The 20,447-nt window shown below is 42.4% G+C and overlaps 1 protein-coding gene across 2 annotated transcripts in view; it reads left to right on the top strand.

The window, feature by feature from the left end:
- The first annotated feature begins 811 nt into the window (after positions 1–811).
- LOC138978141 (DIS3-like exonuclease 2) overlaps positions 812–20,447 on the top strand; it is a 31,181-nt gene continuing 11,545 nt past the window's right edge. Inside the window, exons 1-18 of one of the 2 annotated variants that reach the window (XM_070350791.1) lie at positions 812–1,215; positions 2,552–3,558; positions 4,389–4,451; positions 5,120–5,173; positions 5,436–5,537; positions 7,075–7,234; positions 7,675–7,985; positions 8,582–8,729; positions 9,266–9,353; positions 10,649–10,748; positions 11,440–11,593; positions 12,245–12,357; positions 13,380–13,487; positions 13,972–14,040; positions 14,585–14,692; positions 15,158–15,294; positions 16,972–17,095; positions 18,847–18,906. In XM_070350791.1, coding sequence (XP_070206892.1) covers positions 2,650–3,558; positions 4,389–4,451; positions 5,120–5,173; positions 5,436–5,537; positions 7,075–7,234; positions 7,675–7,985; positions 8,582–8,729; positions 9,266–9,353; positions 10,649–10,748; positions 11,440–11,593; positions 12,245–12,357; positions 13,380–13,487; positions 13,972–14,040; positions 14,585–14,692; positions 15,158–15,294; positions 16,972–17,095; positions 18,847–18,906 — 2,808 coding nt within the window. In that variant the 5' untranslated portion in view covers positions 812–1,215; positions 2,552–2,649. Of the gene's footprint in view, positions 1,224–2,551; positions 3,559–4,388; positions 4,452–5,119; positions 5,174–5,435; positions 5,538–7,074; positions 7,235–7,674; positions 7,986–8,581; positions 8,730–9,265; positions 9,354–10,648; positions 10,749–11,439; positions 11,594–12,244; positions 12,358–13,379; positions 13,488–13,971; positions 14,041–14,584; positions 14,693–15,157; positions 15,295–16,971; positions 17,096–18,846; positions 18,907–20,447 lie in introns of both variants that reach the window. The other variant, XM_070350790.1, reaches the window with a different exon arrangement.

Genomic DNA, 20,447 nt, shown 5'->3' with positions numbered 1-20,447 from the left:
TAATATGGACCAGTGAAGCGGCCTTCACGAATCACTGTAAAAAGCCCCCTATATTTCAAAATAACATGATACAACTTAGTGTACAAGTCAGACTAATTAAAATATGCTCTAGATTTATCTGTTTCGGGTTGATGAGAGCATTATTTGAAGCACACCAGGAAACTAAAGAATCTTATCAAAAACAGAGTGAAAATAAGTGAAATTATCAACTTCCACGAAAAGAAGACTTTTTGTTACCTTTTTTTTTTTAAATCTCGAGGGCTAGTTATAGGTTATTTCCAGCAAGCTTCTTAATGAATTAATGAAAATAGCCTTTAGCTTTTATTTTCTTCGATTTGTTGAAGGTGGTCCATATTAGGGGACTCGCACATAACGCTTTGACATTTTGCTATTATTTTTTGTTTGCAGTAGAAACTCGGGGTCAACACTGCTAAAATGTAACAAATACGGTCTTAGCTGTCATATATAGCAATTTTTGTGTGATAAAAGCTCTGGCTCGGTACACGTTTTCGAAGAAATCGATTTTTTGCCGGTGAAATCTATTAAATTTCATCACTGCAAGAAACTCAGTGACATGCTTTTCGTCCTTTGATAATTTCACTTCATTAATTCTACCAGGAAACAACATTTCAGTCTCGAGTATAAATCGAGGGGGTAATATGACGGTAAGGCCAAGATGACGGCGTCACACTGGCGCTCTGATACAACTTACATTTACAAGCTCCTGTGGTTGAGATCAGCGACAAAGCATTGGTAAAGGGACGCTACTTGTCTGGGAAAACTAGAGTTGTTTCCCTTGCTCTGTAATCTTTCATGCCGTTGAGTAAGCTGCTGACGGAATAAGAGCTTTTCCTTGTGCAACGCAGCTAACCATTAATAGAGTCCGTGCAGCGTATCGCTATTTATAGATACTACTCATGCTGTATTCGAATTAGTGAAGGCATTCTGGCTGCGTAAATTAAGGGAACACTGTGACAGAATACTAATTCGTCGAAGCCACAATTTTGAGAACCGCTGCCATTTCTTGTGCAGTCAGCGGACATCCGTTTTTTGGGCGAATGTACTAAGACGTAATAAACGATAACGAAACTAGATTCAAAGACGCTACAAGGAAGTGTGTTGGTGGTTCCATGCCTTCAATTAGATTTTAAAAAGCGCGAGAGCATTACTTCGCAGATTACAAGAGAGCAACCAGGAGTTTGTCGTCTTCATTAGGTCACAAAGTAAGACTAGAGTTTAGTGGCAACACTTGTTTTTGTGTGTGTGTGTGTGTGTGTCACTGTGTGCGTGTTCACAGATAAAACCTGTTAGTTTGCACATTAGAGTAGTTCGAATGTTCTGGAACAGCTCTATAGGGCTCCCCAAACTGCGCGGCCCTGCGTTCTACCGTGGGTAACATTTTCAGACTAGTGGTCAGCTAAGTGCAAGCACCAAATATACCATGTTTGAGTATTTGTGTGTGTCTGTGCGCGTGGTGTTGTTGTAATGTCTGGAGTTTTTGAACGCTTATAAAACTCCGCTGAGGGGGTCCATGGACCCTCTAGCAATTCAAAGTGGGGGTCCCGGGAACCTCTAGGTGAAGCGTCTGTGGGGATCCAGCCCTGTTCTGGAATAACTGACCAGAATGGTAAATGGAATGTGCCTTGATCTGCAGCTGAGGCAAACACTGACAACTGTTGCACTTGCAGAGAAAAAAATCACTATATAGCACCTACTTAGTGAGAATTAGCAAGGGTATATAAATTTATGAATCGAATTTGTGCTGTGGCCATGCAGGTCAGTATTAAGGATCCTTGGTTGTCACCGAAAGAGTCATTCATATAAAGCCTTTGCTGCTTTACAGCCACAATCTTTTTTCACATGGTGTGCACCTCCAGAGGAATCTATGCTTGCATTCTCTCATCAAATTCTATAGCCTTCCTTGCTCTGAGTGGTCCACATGCAGCGCTCCCCAAAGTACACGTCCCTGCGTCCTATACGCACTAGAAGTAGAAGCCAAAAACACATACTTGAAATTTATGGAGAGGGTCACGGGACGCACTAAACTTTACAAGAGCGGGTCCGGGTACGCACTTATCATTTCCTTTATCGTGCGTACCGTAGATGATTTTCAGCCTGCAATTGTCAGCTATTGTACACACTTCACTATGCGTGACCAGAATGTTTTATAAGTCTACACCAGGATTTTTCGGCTTTTGGACCCTCTAAAAATTATTAGTGGGGGTCCCAGGACCCTCTAGGAGGGCCATTTGTGGGGAGCCCTGCCTCATGGCAAATAACTATACTAACTAACTTTCCAGCTTCATTTTCAAAAACTTGTCATTCTTTCATCTACTATAGTTACTAAGAAATGGGGGACTGCATGATCACTGCAAGTATGAGTCTATGACTGATTAAATAATGTAGTTACAGTTCTCTCTCTCTCTCTCTCTCTCTCTCTCTCTCTCTCTCTCTCTCTCTCTCTCTCTCTCTCTCTCTCTCTCTCTCTCTCTCTCTCTCTCTCTCTCTCTCAAACCTGATTTACCAATTCTCTGATGATTTGTTTTTACAGAATAACATCTAGCTGAACCTGTCGTCACACTCTCAGTCCCTACTTATCCACCACTACTCGATCATTTTCATCACAGACGTCATCTTTTCACTGTATCCATGGATTCTTCCGAAGGCAGCATAATGGCTACAGCTGATGTGACTGGACAAGTTCCACTTGATTCTGCTTCACCAGCCGCCGATTCTTCCTCCGTTTCTGCATCATCGACTTTCACATCACAAGTGATGGACGTCAACTCTGTGAGGCAAGCTATTCTCGGAGCCGAGGGAGATTTAACACTAACAGGAACGGCAGACTCTGTCAGTGCTCTTCCAGCTTCAAAACCCAAGAAAAAGAAAAAACGACCAAAGTCAGCGAAGACTTCTTCCGGCAGCGAAACGGCCCAGGCGGACTCTCTTCCTGGTCAACAGGCAGAGGGGGAAGCTGATGTGACATTGTCAGCGAGTTTAGGGTCCATGGCCATATCAGGGGCAGATGCATCGGGCGTTGACTCGTCCACGTCTCAAGCACAAAAACCTAAAAAGAAAAGGAAGAAGAAGAAAAACAAAGAAACAATGGACGCGAGTGCTGGCCAGGTTGTAGAAATGGCTGATTCCACAGAAGGGGGAGAGGGAAAGGGTCATTCTAAAGAGGGTGAGGAAAGTGCACAGGCGCTAAGTCAACTGCCGGAAAACATACGTCGACTTCATGAGAAACTACTACAAAATCGCAACATGACCGAAGAACAGCGGCAGCAGCAGCAACAGCACATGCAGCAGCAACGAGAGGAAAAGCAACATCACAAACAGCAGCAGCACCAACACCACAATCGTCAACATCAAGGTCAAGGACGTCAGAATACGCCTCGCGACCAAGGTCAAGCAGGTCAGACTACGCCTCACGGCCAAGGTCAAGCAGGCCAGAATACGCCTCGCCACCAAGGTCAAGCAGGTCAGAATACGCCTCGCGGTCAAGGGGGTCAAAACACATCTCACAGTGGCAGGAAGCATCATCAGAAGAAAAACGTGGTATGTGAAAATTGATATGAATGAGTTTTGTTAATGATCTGTTTGTAAGAACACCATGTAAAGAATATTAAGCAATCCAACCGGTGGCTACTTAAAGCCCGACCTCATCTACAAAACTTTCCCTACTGTGGTTCCACAGCCTTTATCAGCTAAGCTGTCAACACAAGATCTCGTGCTAGCAGTGGTTTGTTCAGCGGAGTCAATTAGGCGTTTACAGTAGTGCCAAGACTGTTTATCTAGCGCGCCCATGCTGTGGCCAACTTCTGACAGCTCCTGCATCGTAAATCTCCTTGTCCCAGGGGACACGCTAGCCTACAGGAGATGTCAGAAGTCGGCGATAGCATGGGCGCTCTAGATAAACAGTCTTGGCACTACTATAAACGCCTAATTCAGTAATTGACTCCGCTAAACAAACCACCACAAACCACCGCTAGCACGAGGTCTTGTGTTGACACCTTAGCTGATAAAGGCTGTGGAACCACATTAGGGAAAGTTTTGTAGAGGAGGTCGGGCTTTAACTTTAGTTTTGAAAGTGTGATTTTTTAATTTTTGTGAGAAACTTTTATGAACAAAAAAACAAACAAGAAAGTAATGTAAAAATACAAACAACATATCTATATAATATTATTCAAGTTAAACTTTATGAGATCTGTATACATGTACGCATGGAAGAAATCAGTTTATGTGCAATAAGTTGATTTTTTTCTATGTTCTTGCGTCCTTTACTTTCTTTTTTTTTACTTTGTTCTTTATAGATATTATATTTAACATCATTTTGAATTTGGATGTGATATTATGTATTTCAGTGATGGTATTTGATGATGTTGCAGTTTGAACCTTACTGGCCAATGGAACAAGTCTCGGAGGGGTTGAAGAGAGGGACACTGGTTGAGGTATGTTTTGACATGTCAGCATATTTCATTCAAGAGTATTAAAAGATTGGTATGTTCAACTTGTTTTAAATTGATCAGCTTTTGAAAGTGTTAACTGACGGGCGCAGTGGCGTGGTGGTAAGACGTCGGCCTCCTAATCCGGAGGTCGTGAGTTCGAATCCCGGTCGCTGCCTCCTGGTGGGTTAAGAGTGGAGATTTTTTCGATCTCCCAGGTCAACTTATGTGCAGACCTGCTAGTGACTTAACCCCCTTCGTGTGTACACGCAAGCACAAGACCAAGTGCGCACGGAAAAGATCCTGTAATCCATGTCAGAGTTCGATGGGTTATAGAAACACGAAAATACCCAGCATGCCTCCCCCGAAATCGGCGTATGCTGCCTGAATGGCAGGGTAAAAACGGTCATACACGTAAAAATCCACTCGTGCTAAAAACATGAGTGAACGTGGGAGTCTAAGCCCATGAACGAAGAAGAAGAAGAAGAAAGTGTTAACTAAGGTTGAAGTTCTCAGAGATGGTTTCAAATTTTAAAAAATGTTATAAAAACTTTTGTTATCACAATTTAAAATTGTAATAAATACTTTGAATGTTGCTTTCATACTTTGTGTTTTTCAAATTTGAAGATAAAGCAATATGTTTGTTGTTCATGTATAATGGTTTCCATTTACAGGGCAGAATACGAATCAACCCCAAGAATTATGAGGATGCATACGTTCCTTTTCCGGTGAGTTAAATTTGGGTAAATAAGAGTAAATATGCGTGGTGTGCAAATGTGTTATTTGGTCGTGCCACAGATATCTTATTGAAAAAAATGCATGCGCACACATACATTTCAGCATTCCTTTTACTGAGAACTGTCCCAACAGTCCAAGACAAAGAAGAAAATCTCTACCATCTCACTCATTTTGTCAAGCGTTTTGGCAGGGATGACGACTTACTATTTACAGACCTAATTCTAATGCTTATTCTTTTCTCTCTGGCATCAGGACGGTACCATGGACATTTACATCGCTGGCATGTCTGACCGAAACAGAGCGCTGAACGGAGACACTGTTGCTGTTCTGATTCAAGATCGAGGCAACTGGCGGGTAAGCAGAGATGTTCATCAAACCGGCGCATGTTGCAGGAATAGAATACTGAAGGGTTTAGTCAGTTTTTTTCTGTAAGATACAATAGCGGAACCCCTCATTTAAGACCCCAAATAGGGGCGTGGATGTAGCTCAGTCGGTAGCGCGCTGGATTTGTATCCAGTTGGCCGCTGTCAGCGTGAGTTCATCCCCACGTTCGGCGAGAGATTTATTTCTCAGAGTCAACTTGGTGTGCAGACTCTCCTCGGTGTCCGAACACCCCCGCGTGTACACGCAAGCACAAGACCAAGTGCGCACGAAAAAGATCCTGTAATCCATGTCAGAGTTCGGTGGGTTATAGAAACACGAAAATACTCAGCATGCTTCCTCCTCCGAAAGCGGCGTATGGCTGCCTAAATGGCGGGGTAAAAACGGTCATACACGTAAAAGCCGTGGGAGTTTCAACCCATGAACGAACAAACAAACAAACAAGACCCCAAATGTAAGACTTTCCTGTTATTTAGACCTTGATTATTCAGATTTTCTGTTCATAACATCGGTAAATTTACCCCCGTTTTCAGACTCCCTCCTGTTTAAGACCTGATTTTCTCAGATTTTAGGAGGTCTGAAAAGGGGGGTTCCACTGTACTCAGCTGTAGTGTATTGAGCAGGTTTGAATGTCAGCAGGGCATGTTTTGGTGTGAGACAAAGTCTTACAGATAATGCATCATTATGTCACAATACCACTCTTTTCTTTTGGTTAACACTTTCTACCCCACCTATGTTGACCAAGGTTTTTTTTAGCCAAGACCAGCTGTGCTGCAGCAGGTCACTCAGAATTGTAGTAACTGTGTATAAACTGTGTGTCAACACGTTGAAATGCAGGCATTAGATCGACGTTACAGGAAGTGACTGTGTGTACAGGTCAGATAGAGCCATATGAGTGGGTACACGGATATATCCGTACCTGGGAGATAATGAGTTAAAGGCATCAGTAGTGTAGTACAGTGCTCCCCCCTCCCCCCCCCCTTTAAGGAATAAGATCCCCCAGATTAAGGCTCCCTCCCTTTTAAGATCCTGTTTTCTCAAACTTTATGTTCATAACCTCTATACATTTACACCTATTTTAAGACTCCCTTGCTTTAAGACCTGATTTTCTCAGATTTGAGCCTCATGTCTATAGTGACCACCCAAGGAACCGATAAAGTGTGGTCATCCTTGACAGGTGGTTACTTATGGAAAGGTGAGTTATGTAGAAAAACTCATTGGGGATATTTTCCAGTGGTCATTGTTGGCAGGTGGTCATTACTGAGAGGTGGTTGCTAGGGCAGGATTGACTGTACAATCTCCTTCCAAAGCAGGGTATGGCGGCCTAAATGGCCTAAATACACGTAAAAACCCTCGTGCAAAAACATGAGGGAACATGGGAGTTTCAGCCCATGAACGAAGAAGAAGAAGACTCATGTACAATCTGCTGGTATACTGGTGATGAGTGTGAGATGTGAATACTGATGTCATGCCTGAATGAGGACTAAACATAGCTTTGTTTCTGTTTTAGGTGTTTAAAGAGGAGTTGGACAACTATGAGAAGATCAACACGCCTCCCCGCCCTGAAAATTCAGCCAAAGAAAGCGAAGAGGAGGAGGAGAAGGACGCACCAGATGTGGTGGTGGAGGAGGAGATGGAGGTGGAGCTTGACGGCGATGGAAAAACAGTGTGTGAGTACATGATGGGGATAAGAAATTAGAGAACTCTTAAGTCTACTTCATGGAGCACTTCACGAAGCTTGCTGCACAAAGCTTTGGCACTGAATATTTGTTACAAAGACTTGGCTAAGTCTTCAGGAAGTGAACTTCGGGCTCAACTTAAAAAGGCTGTAATGGTAACGGATAGCAACACATCGTGTAGGGGGATAAAAGGAATTTCTGATGTGTGGGTTGACGTTAGCCTTGTAATATAAGAAAAGATCAACATCAAAGATTAAAATTAACTGCTCACAATTAGAATTACAATACCAGAACAGTTTTCCCTGCTCACTCAATAACTATTCTCGTGTTCTATGAATTTACTCCGACAGATCCTTGCAGAATATTTTACCTGAACACAGATTTACTTCAGTAACTAGCATATATATATATATCATCCTCTTTCTTTACAGCAAGTACGGAGGTCAAAAAGCCACCAGACAGCGTCTCCACCCCTCAAGCCACGCCCACTTCTCAGGGAAGCTCCACCCCAAACTCAGGCGCCCGACCAAAAGACGACAAGTCACAGAAAGGGGGTGGCACACCAGGTTCGTCTTGCAAGCAGAGGCGCTTCATGTCCGTTAAAGACGTGATGGACCAAGGAAGCAGCGTGGCAAAAAAACTGTTCAGCGAAAAGGGGGCGGGGCCTGGAGAGGAGGGCGGAGAGCCAGGAGGTGAAGGGAGCGGGGTCAACTTTGACCGGTTCATGCAACGTACGGGCAAGGTAAATGGAAATGTTTTTTGGGCTGGTTTTCTAGTGTGAGTGCTTATGTTTGTGTGCATGTGTTGTGTGTGGAGTGATTTTTTTTTCTTTGTTTCATTGCTTCACAAGGATGTGTTCAGCTTCTTTACTGAAGATTTGTAAGAAAAGAAAATGTTTGAAAGAGACAGTCAGCAAGCTTCTCACATAAATGTATCCCTGTTTTTTCTTTATGCCACTCAGATCTTTGACAAGTGAATGTCAGATGACGACCCATTTAAGTATGCCAAAAGATGGGGTCTGCAAGACACCCACCCACTGTTGTCTTGTAATCTAAGATCTTTACTTCCTTGGGGATTTTAACTTTTCAGTTTATACCCTGATTTCCGTTTTTTGAAAAAGCTTAAGAAATGGAATTTCAGTTTGACTGTCGGGCATATATAGCTTTGTGTTTTTTAAGAACTTTCACCAGTGTATGTTCAGATTGAGGACTCGTAGGATTTTCAGTTTCAGGTGTCGACACAATGTACACGGCCCCAGCACCCCTTCTTTCTCCATAACTTGATGTTCATAATGGTTCTCAGACTTCACCTTTTTGTCTTCCTTTCTTTCTAATTCAGGTGGTAGCAATCCTTGAAAAGAAACATTCCAGGGCTGCCGGAGGTCATCTTCGCCCCATGCTGGATGTCAACCACAGTTTCGCCACCTTTGCTCCCACGGATTCCCGCGTCCCTCGTATGATGATTCCCACTAACGACTTGCCCAAAGGTCAGTATGGGGGACGCAGTTTCATGGTTGCGCCAACATTTTATCTTTTACATCAGGATATAGTCTCACATTACTGCCTAGATATGCATGTGCAGCTGCATTATCACAAGATTTCGCATTAATAAGTGGTTGCAAAAATTCAGCTAGGCATCTGCCATTATCCGTGATGGGTCATAATTCCTAAATGTATTGCAACCAGCTCAAAAGTTCTATCTATTTTGAGTACTTTATGTCAAGAAATTGTACTAGATTACGTTAGAAAATTGTGACACACAGTATTTGGTTCCATTTTTTTCCATTTAGATCCACACGCATCAAGCTTGTCTAGTCCTGCCTCACGATTACTGGGATTTTGAGTGTTACTCAGAATGTCCAATGTAGGCATGGTAGGATGAAATAATAGGACTCTCTAGTTAACTGCTTACATGAGCTTCGACATAAGCATCATTATCAATTCATATCCCAACTTGCCTTCAATGTTATTATGCAGATGCCAAACAGACGTCTAATAATTCCAATACTCAATGACATTCCAGGTTTCAAAGAACGACCAGAGGATTTCACCAAGGTGCTTTTCATCGCTCGCATCACTGACTGGAATGAGTCAAGCAAGCTTCCTAAAGGGTAAGACTTTATGTGTTTGTGTGGACATCTTTATGTTGGTTGTACAGTGGAACCCCCCTTTTAAGACCCCCCAATTTAAGACCCCCTCTATTTTAAGACCTTGTTTTCTCAGACTTTCTGTTCATAACCTCTGTAAATTTACCTCCATTTAAAGACTCCCCCTTTTTATGGCCTGATTTTCTCAGATTTTTTGCGGTCTTAAAAGGAGGGTTCCACTGTATATTTTGTTCGATGGTGTTCTTCCTGACGTACATAATGTACATGTAATTGTGTTTAAGAATGAGTTTGACTGGATTGTGCCTGAAATGAAATACCAGGTTTGAAAATTACTACTACAATCACTGTCCATTCCGGGCAAGAAAATGATGAAAGCAAGGAAATGACTATGTTTAGAGGCACTGAAAGCAAAGCTGCCTACTGTTTCGCTTTCAGCGTAGTATGTTACGTTTTAAGACAAATTACTACGCTGTTTTAGGCCAAGCTTAGAATTGCTACGCCCAAACAAATAATCACAAGCATGCAACATTTTGCTCTTTCTTGTGTGTCCTGGTACTCATTTCTGATTCTCACTCCGTGTAGCGGTCAGAATTTGTGTCATAAAACATTGTCCACACTGTAAAGTGGCACTGCAGACACTCTCAATTGGCCATTATGTTTCTGTTTTTCTAATTAAAACTTTAAAAAATATATATATATTCCTGCGAGAAATAGCCTAAATGTGGATGTGACAATAAATTTTAGACAATGCTACGCTAAAACATGATTTGCTGCTCTAAAAATACCAAAACAATGTCAATTGCTAAAGTTGAGGTTTGACAAGGGTTGGCAGGTCTGTGAAAGTGACCTTCTTCTTCTTCTTCTTCTTCTTCTTCTTCTTCTTCTTCTTCTTCGTTCATGGGCTTAGACTCCCACGTTCACTCGTGTTTTTAGCACGAGTGGATTTTTACGTGTATGATTGTTTTTACCCCGCCATTCAGGCAGCATACGCCAATTTCGGGGGAGGCATGCTGGGTATTTTCGTGTTTCTATAACCCACCGAACTCTGACATGGATTACAGGATTTTTCCGTGCGCACTTGGTCTTGTGCTTGCGTGTACACACGAAGGGGGTTAAGTCACTAGCAGGTCTGCACATAAGTTGACCTGGGAGATCGGAAAAATCTCCACTCTTAACCCACCAGGCGGCAGCGACCGGGATCGAACTCATGACCTCCGGATTAGGAGGCCGACGTCTTACAACCACGCCACTGCGCCCGTCTAAAGTGACCTTCAATGTGGGGTGTTTTTTCTCCACAGACAGCTGGCTAGAAGCCTGGGAGAGGCGGGACAGGTGGAACCAGAGACAGAGGCCTTGCTGATTGAGAATGACGTTGACTGCAGCGAGTTCTCAGACGAGGTGGGACATTGTTCAAAACTAATGCTTTTTCTTCTTCTTTTTTTTTGGGGGGGGGGGGGTTGGGGGGTGGGGGGAGTTTTTGTTTGTTGGTAAGAGGTGTCGGAGGGGCCATGCAGTACAGGTACCACTGGACTTGAAAGAGGCTTTGATAGGTCAGTTTGTACAGTGGAACCCCCCTTTTAAGATGTCAAAAAATCGGGTCTTAAAAAGGAGGGAGTCTTAAAATGTGGGTAATTAATTTACAGAGGTTATGAACACAAGGTCTGAGAAATCAGGGTCTTAAAAAGGATGAAGTCTTAAATGGGGGGTGGGGGGGGTCTTAAAAGGGTGTTTCACTGTAGAGCACTGGACTTGATCGAATCCAGGGCGGGACAGACATGGGTTAACTTTATGCGATGACTCAGGGACTGTATCCATGTCCCACACCTGTGTTGAGGCCATGGCGTTTAAAGGACCTTGGTCTTTCTGCCAAAAGTGCAGGTGGCTGATTACACCTAAACCACGCACACACATGGGTTGCAAGACTCTTTGTTGCTGCTAGCTAATTTATACTGGGAGGAATGAGCAACCCGAATTTCCAAGCAATAAGATAATGCTGCCTGAATAACATGATAACAAATAATTAAAAAAATAAAAGGCTAAGGTAACCAGACTTTCAGTCACTCGTGAAAGCTTCTCATTGCCATATCAGGTGCTGGAGTGTTTGCCTCAAGATTTGCCCTGGACCATCCCAGCCAAAGAGTTGGAGTGGCGGCGAGACCTGCGAAAAGAGTGCATCTTTACCATTGACCCCTCCACTGCCCGAGACCTTGACGACGCCTTGCATTGTACATATCTTGGGGATGGTAAGTGTGTTTTTCTGTCTGTTTGTCTGCATCAGTATACATGTGTTTGTCTGTGTGTGTGTGTGTGTGTGTGTGTGTGTGTGTGTGTATGTGTGTGCGTCCTTGTCTAGTCCATGTCTTGTGGGAGGCCGAGAAACAGCTGGAGGCGGGACACAGAGGCAGAACTGAAGAGGCAAGGCAACAGCTGGGCAGAAGCGGAAAGAACAGCCCAGAACAGGGTGCGATGGAGGAATGTCGTCAATGGCCTATGCTCCGCTGGGGGCAAAGGGCCTAAGAAAGAAGAAGAAAGTCCATGTCTATAATCTATTTGCATTGTAATGATAAGGAGAAGAAGTGTATGTCTCTGTGTGTTTATGTGCATACTTGATAGCATGTAAGCATGCATTTGTTGGTGTTGGCAGTTGTCCGGTCATATGTTTGTGTGGAAGATGAGCATCAATTAAGAGGTAGGAGTGTTGAGATTGTTGGATCAACTAAAGAAATTTGAAAGAGCTAACAGGCATTTACCTACTTTGAGACAGGCAGGACAACAGATCAAAATGAGACACAGAAACAAGAGCAGATGAAATTGTTGCTTTTTCCAGCGCACCTTTGTGCAGAACAATAATGATATGCCGCCAGTGTCTTATTTTCTGGTCTCTGTGTCGACAGGTGTGTATGAGGTGGGTGTTCACATCGCTGATGTCAGCTACTTCGTGAAGGAGTACACGGAGCTGGACAAAGTCGCCAGTGAGCGAGCGACGAGCGTCTACCTTGTGCAAAAGGTCAGTTTACACTTTTTTACTCTGCCATCATATATACTTTCTATGGCTGCCTAAATGGCAGGGTAAAAACGATCATACACGTAAAAACCCACTCGTGCTAAAAAGCTTAGTGTACGAACATTTTTTTTTCGGGACAAAAGTCACGGCCTGAAGTTACTCAATTGCTATTCTGGCGCTGTTCAGCTCCTATATTTAAGTTATAAAAGGGGATTTAGGGAAAGAGAACCTTAAAAATGGAGCATGTATTCATGCAAACAATGTGTGCCTACACGTTTTCTACACTAACTGTGGACATGCTAGCTCTGACTTGCTCTTATTCTTCTGCGTTCATGGTTTGAACTTCCACGTACAATCGTGCATTGTTCCTTTGCACAAGTGTGTTTTTACTTGTATGTCCGTTTTGACCCCGCAATTTAGGCAGCCATACTCCCAGCCATACTTGGGGGATGCGTGCTTAAGTATCTTCATGGTTTTATAATTCACTAAACTCTGACATTGATTACATGATCTTTTCTGTGCGTACTTGGTCTTGTGCTTGCGTGTACACGCAAAGGGGGATAAGGCACTAGCAGGTCTGCACATAAGTTGACCTGGGAGATCAGAACAATCTCTACCCTTATCCCACCAGGCGTGGCCGGAATTTCAACACTCGATCAACCTCCCACATGGAAGGCCGGCATCTTATTCATTAGGCTATTGCGTCATATAAGTGTCATCTGAAATAAAAGTATCTTCAAATTGGTTTCAGAACGTTCATGTGAAGAATGTTGTAGTAGATAAGCCATATGTCTTTCCTAAAAAATAAAACTACAAATAAAACTTTAAACTCTGAACCAATGTTCACCTCTTGACTCATATCCTTGACAGAAGAGGACTTTGCTCGAATGACTTTGAAAACAATAAACATGTTCCACAAAATGTGTAGCTGATCAAAGGTGATTCCCATGTTGCCAAGGTTACTGTGTGAAAACAATAAACATGTTCCACAAAAAGTGTAGCTGATCAACTTGTACATTGTGCAGGTGATTCCCATGTTGCCAAGGTTACTGTGTGAACAGCTGTGCAGTCTCAACCCAGATGAAGATCGTCTCAGTTTCTCTGTCATCTGGAAAATGACAGAAAATGGCGAGGTAAGATGATAGCCAGACGATGGTAGCGTAAATGGTGAATTGGAATGCATGAAGTTTTTGAAATGACAGAATTGGGTTCTGCTCATTTTGTTCATTTCTGACCTTGTTGGTTTAACTTTGTAATTCAGGATACATTCATTCAAGGGAATTGAGTCCATTTGAAGAATTAGTTCTTGTGGTTTATTGACAATTGTTTAGCCTTTTGTTTTCATTGATAGTTGTTCAGTGATTATTTAACTTAAAGGCACACATTACAGTAGTTGTGGTTTGATTAACATGGCCAGACATAAAAGGGGTAGGTTATGGCAACACTTTTTGAAAGGCTTTGCACCTACATGATGAGAATTTCAATGTGTGTGTTCATACTCAGGCGACTTGTTTGAACTAATTTTAACTGAATTTCTTGCGAAGAAAGTCTGAAGTTCACTGAAGGTTTCCAACATAAAAATATTATTTACAAAACATGTTTACATTTGTTGTGCAGATTCTTGAAGAGTGGTTTGGGCGCACTGTGATTCGCTCCTGCGTCAAACTCAGCTACGAACACGCACAGGTAACATCAACCTTTCAACTGCTGCTGTTCAGGAGTCGCTGCCCTTGAAAATGATTATTCCATGAATTTTAGCGTGATCTTTTCGGCACCAGCAGTCAAATTATGTATTAGTCCTTGCAACTGATCTTTTGAAATCAAAGGAGAAAATGCTTGAGATTACATGCAGTTTGCGTGTGTCTTACACTCCCACAGTCATACACAGTCGCACATCTACCCTTTTACAACCTCCAAAAATATGAACAAATTAGGTCTTAAGAAGGCGGGAGTCTTAAAATGTAGGTAAAATTACAGAGGTTGTGAACAGAACATCCTTAAAAGCTAGGTCTTAAAGGGTGGGGGGGGGGGGTGGTGGTATTATAATGAAAGTTTCACTGTACATGTTTGCCGCACCGTACACTCGCCAAAATTTGAAGGGAAAAAATACCATCAAAGATGAACTTGCTCTTTTGGCTGTATCTGGCAAAAATGGATGGACAGTTGTCTTCAAGTATATAGGCATCTGTAGAAGCAATGGTTGAATTGAGGGTATTGTGTCTGTCATCAGGGTTTCATTGAGCAGCCAGATAGGGAATGGACGAGAGAAGAGCTGCCTCCCATCTCCGAGGGATATACGGTAGAGGACATCAAATCCAGAGTCCTCAATATGGACAAGGTGATTGAGAGCCCTAAATTCTGCTTTGTGTCGCCGCTTTTATATCAGTTGATTTTTTTGGTTTTTTTTATTGTTGGTTGGTTTTGGGGTTTGCTTATCAGAATTGTTCTCTGTGTGTTTTCCTGTTTAGTGTTCAGCTTCATACAGTACATGAATTTCACATGTTTGTGTGCAGAGTAATCATTTTTCACTTGATTGAGTAAAAGAATGATTACACGTCATATTTGCGGAAGGCTGATGCACAGAGAATATGATTGAGGAATAATTTGGAGAATACTCATCGGATACTTTTAAATTTTTTATTGCAATCGGTTTTAATGAAGAAAAAAACCAGTATCCTTGTAAGTTGTATAGTTACATTTCAATGTTGTGTTTTAAAGAATAAATCGGGCAACACCAAGATCTTTCTATCTGAAAGTTGTTAAAGCCAGATGATTAAATGATATATTTGCGGGACTACTCCAGATTGCCAAAGCCATGCGCCAGGCGCGGTTTGACGGCGGTGCCCTGCGGCTTGACCAGGTCAAGATTCAGTACATGCTGAACCAGGAGACCGGACTGCCCAATGGCTACTTTGTCTATCAGCAGAGAGATAGTAACAAGTAGGTTTTGTAGTGATGGGGTGGGGGGTGTGTGTGGGTGGGTTGACTGGGTGGGGGTCGGGCAAGGTGTGGGTATGAGTTTGTCTATGCCTGAGTGCATGTCTTAGTGTGTATGTGTGGTTGTTATGCGTGCTTCAGTGTGTGCATGCTCTCGATCATGATCAGGGTTCGACACTAGCGGGGGCGGGGGGCGGAACGCCCCAGAGTTTTGTGTTCCGCCCCAAACATTGCCGAAGCTTGGGGCCCACTCCGCCCCAGGATAAATTCCAACAATGACAAACCGAAAATTCTAATGCCAGAGCCAATCACTAAAAATCGCCAGTCAAAGTCGTCACTGAAATATGTGTTACAATCAATGCCGCAGTCAAGAAAAAAAAACATTGCAATCGTCGAAGGACAATGCCGCAAGGGAAATAACTCCCAGATTGAGCTCTTTAGGTGAGAGATAAGTATCGCCTTCAAATGCCAAACGCAAAATGTGGCGACACATCCCTGGTGTAAAAAGACATGGAAATGAAGATGAAGAACAGGGTGGAGAGAAACGAAAAAAGGAGACCGATGCAGCCAAAAGCGCGAAGCGCTGTCGTAATTTCAATGTCAAATGGTTGAAAGAATGTGTACGATGAAGAAAAACAGACAATGCATTGCCGCACGTGAATACTGAGAGTGGGCCCCAGATTTTTGACTCACATGCGAAGCAAAAGTGAGTCTATGTACTCACCCGAGTCGTCCGTCCGTCCGGAAAACTTTAACGTTGGATATTTCTTGGACACTATTCAGTCTATCAGTACCAAATTTGGCAAGATGGTGTATGATGACAAGGCCCCAAAAAACATACATAGCATCTTGACCTTGCTTCAAGGTCAAGGTCGCAGGGGCCATAAATGTTGCCTAAAAAACAGCTATTTTTCACATTTTTCACATTTTCTCTGAAGTTTTTGAGATTCAATACCTCACCTATATATGATATATAGGGCAAAGTAAGCCCCATCTTTTGATACCAGTTTGGTTTACCTTGCTTCAAGGTCAAGGTCACAGGAGCTCTTCAAAGTTGGATTGTATACATATTTTGAAGTGACCTTGACCCTGAACTATGGAAGATAACTGTTTCAAACTTAAAAATTATGTGGGGCACATGTTATGCTTTCATCATGAGACACATTTGGTCACATATGATCAAGGTCAAGGTCACTTTGACCCTTATGAAATGTGACCAAAATAAGGTAGTGAACCACTAAAAGTGACCATATCTCATGGTAGAAAGAGCCAATAAGCACCATTGTACTTCCTATGTCTTGAATTAACAGCTTTGTGTTGCATGACCTTGGATGACCTTGACCTTGGGTCAAGGTCACATGTATTTTGCTAGGAAAAATGTGTAAAGCATGTGAGTCGTATGGGCTTTGCCCTTCTTGTTGTTTTCCGCCCCAGCAATTTCCATCTCTGGGGCCAGTGTGGCCCCAGGCCAAATAAGTTAGTGTCGACCCCTGATGATCGTTGCTTTTTCAAGTATTGAAAAGCTCGCTTTCGCTCGCATTTCAATATTTTAAAAAGCAACTCTTGTAAATATTGTACAACACAGCAAGCCATGTAGTATTATCTATTTCTGCCCTTAAGATTACCATGGAGGGTATATGAAAGTCCTGTGTATGAATTCTGCTGTGCTGTATTGTACAGACTGGTGGAAGAGTTCATGTTGCTTGCGAACATGGCGGTGGCTCATAAAATCCGTAGCTGTCACAAGGACAAGGCTGTGCTTCGTCGCCACCCGCCCCCACAGTCACGCATGGTCGACGAACTGGTGAGTAGACACAGTGGTACCTGCCGTGTGAGGCCCCTCAGATGAGAGGGCACCTCCCATGCAAGGACACCTGTTGTCATGTTATCTATTATCTTGACCAAATATACCTGTCAATTGACAGGCCACCTGCAGTGCAGAGACTATAGAGACATCCAAATTTGCCTTCGTCAAAAGTTCGTGAGTTCCGATCTTCGTGAGTATGTTGAAGTGGTGACGTCACATCCCGTCACGGTCACCACTTTCTAATTTCGGTCCAGATCTACGCGAAGTTCTTCGTGCGTTCGTCTGTTTTTCGAAACAGTGATGACGAGTTGTGTTATATATGACGAGTCTTTTTTATCGGAATATTCCAGACATCTGAATATGCTGGGTACACAAGCAACACTGAATTTTTTTTCGATTTTTAGATTCATTCCTGTAAAATCTCCCAACTCTAAAACAAATAGGTCTAGTGGAAACAAGTGTCTTGTGCAAGAGAGATGAAGGGAGATAATTGGCAGGATATGTCCCCCGTCGACTCAAGTTCTGAGTTTTGTGTGGGTATCAGTGTTCATGCACTACGCCTCCAAAATGAACAGTTTACAGATGCACAGTCCACAGAAGCGTCGTAAAGATATTAAACGTTAACACTGCCCACATAAAACATATTTTTAACATTATAAAAAGGACTAAAAGTACTCACGAAGATTGCTGATTGAGGTTCGTCAAACATGCCTTTTTCACCACGCAGATCCCGATCTTCGGCAAGCAGTGGTGAGCGCCAAAAACCAAGCGCATGCGCATTGAGGTACAAAGTTAAAAATAGAGAGGAAATCCCCACCACCGACGAATGTTCGTCTGACGAAGGTTGAATCTGGATGTCCCTACTGGTAACTGGTCCAAAGGGTATCCTTTCAAGTTTCAAAGCTGTTAGGCCAAAAAAAAAAAAAGATCTGTTTACGGTAACCCGACCGACCCTATTTTTTTCGCGCGACCCTAGACTTTTTTTTGGCATTTGGAAAATAAAAATAAAAAAATCTTTTGGTTTTTTTTGGCAAAATAACGTAAAAATATGGTTTTTTTGGAAAAAAAAAAAAAAAAAAAAAAATTCCCGACCTACCGACCCTATATTTTTTGCCTATGTTACCGTAAACAGACCTTTTTTTTTTTTTTTGTCTTACCACTGTACCATTTTTTGCTGAATTTTGTTCTCTTCTAATTATGTCATTGTTAGATGGGTATCTGTAGATATGTTTTCATGGTTGAAATGGAGGTGTGAATCTGGTCTGTTCAAAGGGTTCTGTGTCAGTCGTGCAGTTTTAGTGCCTAACGGTAGACCCTGTTTAGTATATCTTTTCTGCTAACTTCTACTTTAGACTCAAGAAACACAGGACGGTGGAACTGTTGCATTGTGGAACTTAAGTGTAAGGTATTCCCACCTCCCGCAGCATGTCTGGCTCTTAGGAAGGGCCTATACCGCGTCATGGCGTGACATTCCGCGTGTTTCGTTCCTTCGAGACGATAGTAGATGATAAGTCCCTCTTTAGGGTGAGGGCCGTATGCAAAAAAGCATGATCTCTGCTTGTTCTTGTACCCTCGTTAAATAAAGAATTGTTCCAGTCATTGTCAAGATATGAAGCGGTTAAGAACTGCAGTCTAAAACTCATGTATTGTAAGGGGGGAAGAACTGACTGAAGGACCCCAAAGACCATAGTGTTAACTGCTAGAGATATGACCGAAAAACACTTGATTCTTTCTGTGGACGTTTTCAGAAGGAGTTGTGTGCCAGCCTGGGATATCCCATGAAGACGGACTCGGCAAAAGAGATACAGGTAATCCTAAGAAAACTTAGATTGGAGAAAGTCTCACAGGGAGGTTGGTGTTGGCAGTCCAGCAAAACGCGAACAACTTCTTTCAAATCGCTGAAAACTTCGCTGTCATTTCAGCAGATCTGCCCTTCTTTTATTCTAACTGCAGCCTTCAGTTTTTGGCAAATTGACCAAACTGTGTTGGCCATTTCGGCAAATTTGTGCTGAAGAAATTAAATCCTGGCAACATCCCTGTGATGTTTTTTATTTGTATTGACTGTTGTCTGGTATAACATGTCCAAATCTCTGAGAAGGGAATAAATGCAATATTATGTTAATCGGTGTGGTTGATTGATTGACCAGCCAAGCAGTAGTTTGACAGGTTGACAGATTAGCTGCTTAGTTTGAGTTGGAGGTTGAGTGTGGTTGAATGGATGAGTGTGATATGTTTGATTGCTAACTTATCTGTTAATCCAAACAAGGATATAATTACTGTGATGTTCTTAACTACACTTTAACATGGAATGTATGTATGTATGTATGTATGTATGTATGTATGTATGTATGTATGTAGGTAGGTATGTATGTAGGCATGTATGCATGTGTATTGGTGTGTCGGTGTGTCAGGTGTGCAAGAAAAAAGGGTATTTTTGAGTCACTTGAGAAAAAGTGACTCTATGTAATCGGTCAGTGTTAGTCTGTCCGGCCGGCCGTCCGTAGACACCACCTTAACGTTGGACTTTTCTCGGAAACTATCAAAGCGATCGGGCTCATATTTTGTTTAGTCGTGACCTCCAATGACCTCTACACTTTAACGATGGTTTCGTTGACCTTTGACCTTTTTCAAGGTCACAGGTCAGCGTCAAAGGAAAAATTAGACATTTTATATCTTTGACAAAGTTCATCGGATGTGATTGAAACTTTGTAGGATTATTCTTTACATCAAAGTATTTACATCTGTAGCCTTTTACGAACGTTATCAGAAAAACAAGGGAGATAACTAGCCTTTTCTGTTCGGCAACACACAACTTAACGTTGGGCTTTTCTCGGAAACTATAAAAGTGACCGGGCTCAAATTTTATGTGAACGTGACTCATTGTGTTGTGAATAGCAATTTCTTCCTGTCCATCTGATGCCTCATATAATATTCAGAACTGCGAAAGTGACTCGATCGAGCGTTTGCTCTTCTTGTTATATCATGGGTTTTATGAATTTTCTTCTTTTATTCTTTTATAGTTATTAATTAATGACCTATATGTGCTGATGACTAATTTAATTTCCTTTGTTGGATCAATAAAATGTTATGAGATGAGTTATGAGGTTTGGGTGCCAGCCAAATAATTGGTTGTTTGGCTATAGGTTTTCTGTTGGTTGGTGTTTTGTTGGTTTGTTTGTTATTGTTGTTGGTGTTTTTTGTTGTTATTTTGTGGTGGTTTTTTGACTCACATGCGAAGCAAAAGTGAGTCTATGTACTCACCCGAGTCGTCCGTCCGTCCGTCCGTCCGTCCGGCCGGAAAACTTTAACGTTGGATATTTCTTGGACACTATTCAGTCTATCAGTACCA

This window comes from Littorina saxatilis, linkage group LG10 (genome assembly GCF_037325665.1).
Source record: "Littorina saxatilis isolate snail1 linkage group LG10, US_GU_Lsax_2.0, whole genome shotgun sequence".
NCBI lineage: Eukaryota > Metazoa > Mollusca > Gastropoda > Littorinimorpha > Littorinidae > Littorina > Littorina saxatilis.
This window is presented reverse-complemented; position numbering and strand designations above follow the sequence as displayed.